Raw genomic sequence first — 13,162 nt, forward strand, 5'->3', positions numbered from 1 at the left:
ACTGGGATGTAAAAGCACAAATTGCTTCTGAAACTTTTTTAAACCAGTTTTGTCTAAAGGACAGTCCTTGAGTTTGAACGTCTCCTCTCCCCTTCCCTGCAGTGCCCTTCTAGGCCACCACTTGGATCAGATTCCCTTTGACTTTCATGGACAGAGATGTGATGATTCATCTCATTTGACAGACCCTTCTCTCCCACTGCTCATGAATGCCACTCTAGAACGTGTCCCGTGGGAGTCCAGGGCAGTAAGAAAGTAACCTGATGACAGAAGCCCCCCAAGGGCCTAAACCTTCTTCTGTAAATCTCCAGGTTGCTCTACTTGAAGATTCCTTTCGGCACAAGTCCCATCAGGAGTATCAAGTGTCTCTAAGGCTGAACTATATTCTCACCTCAGCACAGTAGACGCAGAACTGTGGGAAACCCCGGGATGCTGACCTGAATTGTCAGCACTCTGCCTCCCAAGGCTGGCTAATACTATTTTAAATAATGATAGGGCATATCAGGAGACCGAAGAGACAGGAAAATATCAACTTGGTTATTATAGAGAAACAAAATGTATTTTTGCCCCAAGAAACAGCTATTATAAGAGGTGTTTGCCTACATGCTAGCTATGAAGCAGAAATGCTAAATTCCTTCCCCCAAATCTGCATGATCAGACAGAAGAAAAAAGTCATTTTCTGGGACTCTTTAATGCACGAATAAATGCTATCATCAACCCATTACTTTGTGGAGTTAGTGGCTTTCAGAAACAAGATTGTTTATGGGAAATAGTATTCATGAGTGTATGAAATGTCAATTTGGAATGATCGGACTGCTAAAAATTTATGACTAAAATAATAATTTGTTGTAGCTAGATTAAAGAAGTGCAATTCTGCTAAATGTACCACTGAGGAATTAATATTTAATAGTATTACTATTTCCTTTGGAACTTAAAAAAATCGTTATCCAGAATTTAAAAATGACAAGTTTCAGAGGCTGATAAAATGAAAATGAAGACCCTTATCAAGCAATAATAATTACTGAGTCATGGTGTTCTCCTGGAACCTCATCAGGGCAGTAAGAGTGAAGAGAAGCTAGGCTTGTGATAGAAGAGGCGCCTGGACAGGCACACGGAGCGGGACAAACAAATGCGTGCTGGCCAACAGAAGGAGCAGGGCTAGGTGTGCAGGATGCTCCTCCTGAGCCCCGTTCCAGCATCCACTGACTGGCTTTCTGCAGTTTACTTACGCATGCATCTCACACTCAAGTGACCTAAAATTTAGCTCTCTGACTCTGAGTTCTTCCTACTTCCTCCTACTACTGGATCCACCCTCCCACACATAATTTTGATCAGATCGTCTTTCATCCATCACACCAGCTGCCCCGATAGATGCCTACTGTATTCCATAAAGTGTAAGCCACTGGCTTGGGTCATCACCCCTCCACACCCTAGCTGCAGCCTGCCCGTCCAGCTTTATCTGTCTTCTCACCTATGCTAATGCTCAGGTGTAATCAATCTCAACCTTACAAAGCCTTCTGAATTCCTGCTTCCAGAATGTCTCCTCACCACATTTCCTGCATCTGAAAACAACTTATTTTTAAAATTTTTGCTCATCCTAAAAGCCCTAAAATCCCTCATGTTGTGAGGGGTTCCCCACCAGGCCTACCCAATGCGCTCCCTCCTGTCTTTGAATCTTGGCTCTCTCTGTACCCAATTGACTCTTGTATCATTTTCTAAGCTCCTTCAGGTCAAGAATCATGTTTCTTATTTATGTCCATGTTCATATGATTAGCCAAGTGCTCTGCACATACTAGGCATTCAGCAAACACATGTTGATTGAAACCTAAAACAGTAAAGTGTTAGATAAGTACTATAAGGAGAGGATTTACTAGTATCACTGACTAATGGAGAAAGTTCTATATAAGTATAGAAATAAGTTTGATAATCCGAGGACTGAGCCCAGAACACGGGCAGCCAGCCTTCCATCAGCAGCCTTCCTTTGGCAAGCCTCCCATGGGCAGAGATGGAATCCTATTCACACACACAGGTTTCCCTAGAAATTAGTATGGTGCCTGGCTCAGAAGAGACACTCTGTAGCTGTATGATGAATTATGTAATGAATATACAAATAATGCTTGTCAAAACTGGAATTCCCAATTGTGTGAAGAGACTTCTGTTGAGACAATGAATTAGACTAGCCATGAAAATGATGCTATGTGGAAAGACACGTGTCTGAAATAAAGACTGCCAACTTTGGCTTTCAATATTAGCACTAAGGTCTGATTATATTATGAATAGTTGTGAAAGTCCTCAAGTGAAAACATGGAGAAAAAATATTGAAGGAAGAGGAAAAGGTGAGTGAGGAAAGAAGTAGGGAAACATAAATGATGAGGAAACAACAAATGAGCGAAGGCTGTGAGAAATAGAAAAATGCTACCCCTGATTACTCAGGATCTTTTTCAAAAAGATTAACAGAGTTTCAAATAATAGTAAAAGAGCTAGCACTCCCCAATTTGAACACGATTAATAATAAATCCAGATCTATTCTAATTCAACTTAATTTAACTTGTTTGATGGCCAACTACATGAAAAATTTCATTAGAAATATGAATGTAAAGTAGTCGTTGGTGATCCTATACTGACTCAGTTATTTACTTTTTATAGCAAAAGGAGCACACACAGGGCTCACCCAGAATCAACAGGGTCAACTGCACAGGAAACAACTGCACGTCATTCCCAGGATCTGTGCCCAAAATGAGCTAAAACAGCACCAATTTTTAATGTCCCTCCTCTTTAACATTCTTCAACATCAGCTTGGCCTCATCTGACTGAAACCTCAGATGACTTTGTCCTTTGCTCAAATAACAGAATAATAAATAAAATGTGATGCAATGTTTCACTTCATTATTTATTATTCAATAACAAAATTTTATTACAAGTTTTTGCCTATAAAATTAACTGCCCATAAATGATTAAGGAACAAAAATTAAAATTGCTAATAAAATCCATGTGTGAATTAGGCTAAAATATTATGCACTTAAGAGTAACAGGGGGAAAATTGGAACTAAATAAACCTGAAAAGAATAAGTATTCTACTTTCTTTGTTAAACTCTAAAGAAAAAAATTTTAAGTATATATGAAGGACTTTTAAAAAGAAAGGGCATTTCAGAGGCAATAAAACATTTAAGAAATTCCTTCAGCATTTGTTTGGAAAGTACATACTGCTTTCCAACTTGGCAGGTGTAGCTCAGCGGATTGAGGGCGGGCCTCTGAACCAAAGGATTGCCGGTTTGATTCCCAGTTAGGGCACGCGCCTGGATTGCAGGCCAGGTCCACAGTAGGGGGTGCACAAGAGGCAACCATACACTGATGTTTCTCTCCCTCTCTTTCTCCTTCCCTTCCCCTCTCTTTAAAAATAAATATTTTTTCAAAAAAGTACATACAGCTTTTCGTTTAAGAATGCAGTCCAACCTCCAACGATTTCCTTCAACCACTGGGCGTTTCAGGAAGATTTCTGGACTCAACCTGAAATCACAAAATTTAAGTAAATAAAACAATATATAAAGTTCTGAGTGTGTCACAGAAGCAAAGACAATTTTAGCCCAAATGCCACCATCATCCCTCACTGTGGTAGGTCATCCTAACAAGACCACATACAAGTTCATATGGGAACAAGAGCCTTTACGCATAAAAAAAGTCACTCTAGATTTCCCTACATATCTTACTCACACATACACACATACACACATATGCAGCCACCATTGGTTGCCCAGCCAGTAGCCATCCCCCCCTTCTTTTTCCTTGCTCCCACTATCTCATATAAATATTCTACATACTTGCTCCCCCGGCTCCTCTGCAGCTAGGGCACAATGTGACATAATCCTGGACAATCAGACATATCAGGTGGTACATGTGGGGTTAATGGGAAAGTCTTTCCCCTTTAGTGAGAGAGAGACACACACATTCACTCAAAACAGGAAAAAGAAGCTTTTGGATGGATGTCGCTTGGGGCTATGATGCTCTGACAGGGGCGGCCATAGTGAAATTCTAAGGGGAAGGCCAGATCTGTGAAATCACTAGACCACTCCACCAACCTTAGGATTGCCTAACTTTGGAGCTCTCATTAAGTGAGACAAATAAATCCTCATTATTTAACCCACCTTTAGATAAGCATTTTATTAACCCAAGCCAAAAGTGTTCTCTCGGATAAACATAAATGCTGACTTTCTATACCAAGGAGCAGTGTCCCGGAAATCTGGATCTTTCTGAGCAGAAAAGAGAAGGCAGTTTCGCTGATAAAATGTTTCCAATGTGATAATAAACCCCTTGGCTATTCTTTTTAGTAATGCCACAGTACAGTAGGGTCACTTTTTCCCTTCGGATTGAGTTGTAAAGTCAGTGTCTGAGTTAAATCTATATATATAAGGCCTGCAGATATTAAGGTCATAGTAAATGGATAATAAAAGAATATTATAAATAATGTTGTATGAATAGATATGATAATTTAGATAAAATGAACAATTTCCATAAAAAAGAGTTATCAAAGTGGAAACTTAAAAAAATTAAGGCTCTAACCTTATAGCTAATAAAAAATTTAGTTCATAATTTAAAACTTTCCCATAAAAAATCTACATACTTCAATAAGTTTATAGAAACATTCTATAAAATATGTAAGAAAGAAATAATATCAATCCTACCCAAACTCATTCAGGAAACAGACAAGGGGAACATTTACTAATATGATGAGGCCAGCATTATTCCAATGTCAAAACAAACAAAAACAATTCAAGAAAAGAAAAAAATTAAGATCCATATCTTTATGATCATAGAGGTAAAAATCTTTAACAAAACTCCACAGTTTAGAAAAAGGACAATAGATCATGAGAAAGTGGGGTTGCCCTAAGAAAGCAAGGTTTGGTTAAAAGCTGAAAATCAATCAATGAAATTCATCACATTAACAGAAAAAAAGGTTACTTTAATAAATGCAGCTATAGTCTTGACAAATTTTACTACCCATTCACAATAAAAACCCTTCATAAAATACAAGTGGAAAAAATTTCCTCAAAGTAATAAAAGGTGCCTATGAAAACTCTACCTAAAGCATACTAATGAAAGACTGAAGTGTTTTTGTCCTAAGGCAAAGATGTCCATTCTTACCACTACTCTTCAACATTTTACTGATGATCCTAGCCAAAGTAATAAAATAAAATAATAAAATAAAAAATAAATAAAATAAAATAAAATCATGAATGAGAAAGGAAAAAGTAAAATTGTCATTATTCACATATCACATGATCATCTATGGAGAAAATCTTAAGGTATCTATTTCTATGTATCTATATCTACATATATTTTAAAAGCTGCTAGCACTAACAAGTAAATTAAGCAAGACTGCAGCATTTAAGCTCAATATTAAAAAATCAATTGTATTTCTATATGCCAGAACTGAACAATTGAAACATAAATTTTTAAAAATACTATTTGCAATAATATCAGTGGGAAATTTAACAAAATGTGTGAAAGACATGTACACAGTACAAAACACCGCTGAGAAAAGTTAAATGAGATCTAAACAGAGAGCTATACAGTACTCATGAACTAGAAGACACAATCTTGAGGAAGAACAGTATTTGACATACCACCTAACCAGTGGTGATTTTTAACTTTCTTTTTTTTCTCTTCTGATTCCTCGGCCTGGAAGAAGATCCTGGAAAAGGTGGAAAACTCCAGGAGAAGTCCTTTAGTTCAGGCTTGAGGAGAAAGAGTGGGATATTCTAGCAGTGGCAGGGGTGGCAGCAAGGGGCTCAAAGACTCCAAAAACTCGGAGGGAGTGAAACTTTCCTCCCCAATGGGAAAAGCTATGTTTCCAAGAAGACAATGTAAATATCCACTGCTTGACTCTGGACACAAGTGTCATGGCAGAAAGTCTGTGGCAGAGCAAGGTAAACAAAGCCCCACCTTTCTAGCTGGTGGTCTAAAAAGAGAAGCCGCAGGGAACCCCAAAATAACAGGAGGTTTATGGAGAGGGAGGTGCTCAGAAAGCAGCCCTATAAATTTTTTATGACTTGTAGCTTACTTCCATGTTGTGTGTGCATGAATTTGATCCTACATACAGGGTGGGACAAAAGTAGGCTTATAGTTGTGAGTCTGCAAAACAGAGTTTATTCTTGTATTACTATTTGTTAATTATTGCATGTTTTCCATACTAACAACTGTAAACCTAACTTTGTTCCACCCTGTCTTACGAGAGTTTCAGAAATGAAATAAGAAATAGACCACTGCCCATACTGGTCACTAGGTGGAGCACATGGGGAGACAAAAACTGAACAAAATCTCAAAGGCTTTGAAAACAAAAGGCTTAAAAACACACAGATACTAGTCATCTGTATGTCCTCTTTGGAGAAATGTCTATTCATGTCTTTTGCTTATTTTTAAATTAGATTGTTTGTGTTTTTTAGTGTTGAATTGTGTAAGTTCTTTATATATTTTGGATATTAACTTTTTATCAGATGTATCATTGGTAAATATGTTCTCCCATTCAATGGGTGTATTTCATTTTGTTGATGGTTTCCTTTGCTGTGCAAACTCTTTTTAGTTTGATGTAGTCCCAAGTGTTTATTTTTCCTTGTGCTTCACTTGGCTGAGGAGATATACAAGAAAAAAATATTGCTATGAGAAATGTCTGAGACTTTACTACCTATGTGTTTGTTATTCTATAACTTTTGTGGTTTTGAGTCTTACATTTAAATCTTTATTTTAAGTTTACTCCCATGTATGGTGTAAGAAGGTGATCTAGTTTATTTGTTTTTGCATGGATCTAATTTTCCCAACACCATTTCTTGAATAGACTACTTTACCCCATTCTTTGTTCTTGCCTCCTTTGCGGAATATTAATTGACCATAAAGGCATGGGTTTATTTCTGGGCTCTCTACTCTGTTCCATTGATCTATGTATCTGTTTTTATGCCAGTACCATGCTGTTTTGATTACTATGGCCTCATAGTATAGTTTGATATCAGGTAGTGTGATTCCTCCAACTTTGTTGTTCTTTCTCAAGATGGCTGTGGCTATTCAGGGTCCTTTTGGTTCCATATAAATTTTTGAAATATTAGTTCTAGTTCTGTGAAATATGCCATTGGTATCTTCATAGAAATTGCATTGAATTCCATTGATTGCTTTGGGTGATATGGATGTTTTAATGATGTTAATTCTTCCTACCCATGAACACAGTATATACTTCCACTTATTTATATCTTCTTCAATTTCTTCCTTCAGTGTTTTATAATTTTCTGAGTATAGGTCTTTTACCACCTATGTTAAATTTATTACAAGGTATTTTTTATGCAATTGTAAATGGGATTGTTTTCTTAGTTTCCCTTTCAGATAGTTTATTATGGTATATAAAAATACTACTGATTTCTAGATATTTATTTTAATTCCTGTCACTTTAATGAATTCATTGATTAGTTTTTCATAGTTTTTTGATGGAATCTTTAGGGCTGTCTATATACAGTAGCATGTCATCTGCAAATAATGACAGTTTTACTTCTGCCTTTCCAACTGAGGTGCCTTTTATTTCTTTTTACCTCATTGCCATGGCTAGGGCTTCTAGTACTATGTTGAATGAGAGTGGTGAAAGTGGACAACCCTGTCTTGCTCCTGATCTTAAAAGGAACACTTTTAGATTTTGCCTGTTGATTACGATGTTGGCTATGGGTTTATCATATATGGCCTTTCATATGCTGATGTATGTTCCCTCTGTTCCCACTTTTCTGAGAGTTTTTAACATAAATGGGTGCTAGATTTTATCAAATACTTTTTCTGCATCTATTGATACAACCATGTAATTTTTATCCTTCATGTTGTTTTTGTAGTGTTTATTGTTTATTTATTTATTGTTTATTGTTTGTTTGTTTATTGTTTTGTGGTATTTGTTGTTTATTTATTGTTTAAACAACCATGTTTATTAATTTACTGATATTGTACCAACCTTGCATCCCAGGAATAAAGCCCCTTGATCACGCATGGTATATGATCTTTTCAATGTACACATATTATGGGATCTGGTTTCCTAGTATTTTGTTGAGTCTTTTAGCATGTATGTTCATCAGGGATATTGGCCTATAATTTTCTAGCCTTGTAGTGTCTTTTATCTGGTTTTAGAATTAGGATAATATTGGCCTCATAAAATGAGCTTGGGAGACTTCCTTCCCCTTGAATTTTTGGGAACAGTTTGAAGATAGGTGTTAGTTCTCCTTTGAAAGTTTGGTAAAACTCATATGTGAACCATTCGAGGTAGGACTTTTGTTCGTTGGGAGTTTTTTTATTACTTCTCCAATTTCATTAGCTGTAATAAGTCTATTCAGATTTTCTGATCCTTCTTGATTCAGTTTTGGAAGATAACTATTTATCTAGGAATTTATTTCATCCAGATTGTCCAATTTGTTGGCATATCATTGTTTGAACTTTATCTTACAATCTCTTGTATTTCTGTGGAATCGGTTGTTACTTCTAACTTTCATTTCTGATTTCATTTATTCAGGTCTTTTCTTCTCTTGATGAGTCTGATTAAAGGTTTGTCAATCTTATTTATCTTTTCAGAGAACCTACCCTTGGTTTTATTAATTTTCTGTATTGTTTTTATATGCTTCATTTTGTTTATTTCTCCTCTGATCTTTACTATTTTCTTTCTTCTACTCCCCTTGGGCTTTACTATTCTTTTTCTAGATCTTTTATGGGTACAGTTAAATTGTTTATTTGAGATTTTTCTTGTTTCTGGCAGTAGGCCTGTAATGCTTTAAATTTCCCTTTTAGGACTGCTTTCACTGTGTCTCACAGATTTTGGGTCATTGTGGTTCACTTTCTCTTGTCTCAAGGGAACTTTTGCTTTCTTCCTTGATCTCACTGCTAACCCATTTATTGTTTAGTAACATGTTATTTAGCCTCCATGTCTGTTTGTTTTCAGTTTTTTTTCTTGTGATTGATTTCTAATTTCATAGCATTATGGTCAAAGAAGATGTTTGATATGATTTCAATTTTCTTAAATTTATTGAGACTTGTTTTGTGTCCTACCATGTGGTCTATCCTAGAAAATGTACCATGTGCACTTGAAAAGAATGCATATTCTGCTGCTTTGGGGTAAAATGCTCTGAAGATATCAATTAAATCCATCTGATCTAGTCTGTCATTTAAGGCTGCTGTTTCCTTGTTGATTTTTCTGTCTGAAAGGTCTATCCATTGATGTCAATGGTGTGTTAAAATCTCCTACCAAGACTGTGTTACTGATGTTACTCTCTCTGTATGTCCATCAAGATTTGCTTTATATAAATATTGCCTTTGGTGAGAACTAAAATAATAATAATATTATTACTATTATTATTTTAAAAAAGAAGTTCAGTGCAATCCCAAACATGATAAACTCAAACATTATAATCAAACTGCTAAAAACTAAAAATAGAGAAATAACTTCAAAAAGAATAAGACAATCCAGTAAAAAGAGGAGAAAAATATTTAAACATGTTTCTGAAAAAGTGAAACCAATGTCCAAAAGTCACAGGAAAATATGTTTAACACAAGATATTGCAAATGCAAATTAAAACTATAATGAGATATGACTACACACCCTTTGGGATGACTAACATAAAAAAAAAAAGACAGACAATACCAAGTGCTAGAAGTGATGAAGGAACTGGAACTCTTGGCATTACTGGTGGGACTCTAAATTGGTACAAACACTTTGAAAAACACATCAACCATTTCTTAAAAAGTTTACCATACACTTTAATTCTTAACATAATATAGTAACTTAAATCTACTTTTTAAGAAGGATTGGCAAACTATGGTCCATACACTAAATATGACCTATAGCCTATTTGGTTCATGAGCTAAGACTGGTTGTTACATTTTAAAGGGTTATAAGACACACACAAAGAAGAACATGCATCAGAGACTGTTGTGACATGAAAAGTCTAAAATCTACTAATCAGAATCACCATCATCAAGAGAAAAGCTGAGCTTAATCATGCTCTTCAGATCTGTCCTAAGTTACAGCAATTCAGCAATGGAGCTGGAAGCCACATCTAGATCTCCTACCTCATTACACAACTTACTCCAGTGACTACTGGATAGTTAGTTCACAGGTAACTTGAAACAGCACCAAGTACAGGAACAACATAAATACATGTACTTCTGGTGGTTCCAGATAAACAAGTGAAGAATGCTCACTCATATTTATGTAAAAACTTTATCTTTTCGTACCTCAAACATCTAGCTAGATTTTACTATTCACCTGAATTTTCAGATAGTCTGGATTGTTTAAGAAATTGCCCTGGCTTGTGTGGCACAATGGATTGAGTGCCAACCTGCAAACCAAAGGGTCACTAGTTCAATTCCCAGTCAGGGCACATGCCTGGGTTGCAGTCCAGGTCCCCAGTGCAAAGGCACGTGACAGGCAACCACACATTGATATTTCTGTCCCTCTCTTTCTCCCTCCCTTCCCCTCTTTCTAAAAATTAATAAATAAGATCTTATAAAAATCATTCTCTCTTCCACCTTACAGCCTTACCTTAGAATTTACCTCTTCAAAAAATTTCACCTAAATCTACCCAAATCTGATTACTATTTTATCTAGCACCTTAAAAAATTTCAGTCTTTGCTTAAACAATCTCATGGCTAACAGAAACCTGAGACACCAGACATTACAGCCAGTTCCTCTGAGAAGCAGCTCCGAGATATGCGGGCTCTGGAGCAGACGCACCTGGATCCAACCGACTGGGTGACTGGGCAGTTTCCTAGTCTGCCTCATTGACTCTTACTTTTCTCCTCTATAACACAGTCCTGGTGTCTAGTAAGAATTCAACACATAGTAGCTGTTATTATTAATGACCCTCAACTATGCCTTAGAAACTACCCGTAGAAAGATTAACATGACTCATGCCACGTAAGTCAGGCCCCTGTGGTGGTCTCTGCAGAGACCCTTACCATTTTGTTCCTGTACTACAACAATGGCTTACTAAACAGTCTCTATAACCACTGTTCAATTCATCTTCTGTACTATTACCAGAGTAATCCTTTTTAGCAAACAGATTTGATTAAAACTCCCATGCTTAAACAAATAAAACAAACAACCTCGCCCTGGCTGGGTAGCTCAGTTGGTTAGACCATCAACCTGATACTCCAAGGTTGCATGTTCAATTCCAGGTCAGGGCACGTACAAGACAAAAGCAATGAATGCACTGATGAGTGCAACAACAGACTGATGTTTCTCTTTCTCTGCCCCCCTTCTCCCTCTCCATCTCTAAAAAAATAAAAACTAAAAATAAAAAACAAACTCATACACACAGACAACACAACAGAATGCAATATGATGGTCACTGCCCCTCCACGCCTTCTACTATATTAATCCTCATCACTGAGCTTTCCCCGATCCATTGTTTTATGTATGACTTCCTGACTCTGTGTTGTTCCAGAGTAGGAGCTGCTTCTCACTCATTTTTATATGCACATGGCATGGTTCACTACTTGTCACAGAATGGGGGCTTACTAAATAGCCCTGGAGTAAATGAGTGAATAAATTAACAAATGAATGGATAGGTGGTAAAATTAATGAACAAAAGAACTAAGTGCTTCTAGGTCCCAGGTTGTTTCTCATTTCACCATGTCTGCTTTTGCTTGCATAATAATTGTTTTAGAAATATATTAATACCATTTTCACTTAAGTGTGTGATGTCTCTTGAATTAGCCATTTCTACAGGGCATGTGTATTCTCTAACTATGCTTATCACTCTCTCAGATATAGACATAACAGGGTTGGAATAAGTTTCTGAATGCTCCCTTTTGCAATACGTGCATGACAAGAATTTTCTTCACTTGTTATGAGGGAAGTTACTGCAAAGGTTTTGTTTCAAAGGGAGTGTTGTAATAAGATGTTATCTCAGAGCAGTTATGAAAAAGAAATAACCTCTTGATTCATTTTTTTTTCACAGTAGAAAACATTTAGGTTCCATTTCTTCAGACGTTTAAATCTGAGTCTGCATTTTTTAGTGTGTCCACAACCTTCAGAAGAGATACTATTTTCTTGCATAAAACATGACAACATGGGCTCAATGTAAAAGCTATTTTCAGTCTCTTTCATCAAACTTTCAGAAATATTTTTTCAAGGAATATAGTATGACATTAAACTTGAATGTATTCTCATAAGCATTTAGAAAGTATTCAACCAAAGAAATAGCTCCTAAATAGGAGACTTTATTTTATTTCTGGTAACTGACTAAAGAGAAAAAACTTGGCAAGACTATAAAGGCCAAGAGTAAGCTCCTCCATCAACATGACAACAAATAGATTTGCAGATGTGCTAACCATCACATACCTCACTTAATCACCCTAGATCAATGATTCTCAACACAGAGGAACTTCAGCTCCCAGGGGACAGATGGCAATGTCTGAAGACATTGGGGTTATCACTACTGGGACCTCGCTATAGGCATCTAGTAGGTAAAGGCCAGGCGTATTGATGGTGCTAAATATTCTGCAATGCACAGACTCCACAACTAAGAATTATCTGGCTCCAAACAGCAGTAGTGCCCAAGTTGCAAAAACACACCATAGAATTAGAGTTTCACATCACTGAGGGAAAAGGTGGAGAGAAATGTGTTAATAACTTTCCCTTCCCCACAAAATCTAGAATTAGGAGGAAATAAATTATGATGATATTTCCACAGTTCATATAGAAGGTAGCATTTGGAAGGAAACATGACAGGGAAAAATAGGGGCATTTCAAACAACTTAGATTAGAAGGAAAATTCACTTTAAATATTTTCATTTCCAGGATAGTCAATGTTGGCATCTGCAATCATTTTTAACTGTCTAGGCAGGTGGGTAACTGGAACTAAAGTCAGACTACAAAGCCTACACCAACTCCAGGAGTAAAACTTCCCAGTAGCTAAATGAGTTTTAGATATGAGACTTCCAATGTCTTTAATAAGCATCATAACTCTCATGGATGTTCTTAAAGGGGGTCAGAAAGTTGAAACCTGAAAAACTGACCAGGCTAGTCATTAACAAGGATATTTTAACAGTAATGGGTAAATGGAATTATTTCAATTTCAAAGGGATAATTTGGAAGAATTATATTTACTGGACCTGATGACAGACATACCAAAATGAAGGAACACCGCCCCAGGAA

At 36.5% G+C, this 13,162-nt stretch overlaps 1 protein-coding gene across 4 annotated transcripts in view; it reads right to left on the reverse strand.

Moving 5' to 3' along the window:
* PLD1 (phospholipase D1) overlaps positions 1-13,162 on the reverse strand; it is a 180,076-nt gene that overhangs the window by 77,735 nt on the left and 89,179 nt on the right. For all 4 annotated transcript variants that reach the window (XM_045850837.1, XM_045850833.1, XM_045850835.1 and 1 more), the window contains one exon: positions 3,423-3,504. In XM_045850837.1, coding sequence (XP_045706793.1) covers positions 3,423-3,504 — 82 coding nt within the window. The remainder of the gene's footprint in view (positions 1-3,422; positions 3,505-13,162) is intronic.

The sequence above is a fragment of the Phyllostomus hastatus genome, unplaced genomic scaffold (assembly GCF_019186645.2).
Source record: "Phyllostomus hastatus isolate PE091 unplaced genomic scaffold, TTU_PhHast_1.1 phas_contig_86, whole genome shotgun sequence".
In the NCBI taxonomy this organism is placed as follows: Eukaryota; Metazoa; Chordata; class Mammalia; order Chiroptera; family Phyllostomidae; genus Phyllostomus; species Phyllostomus hastatus.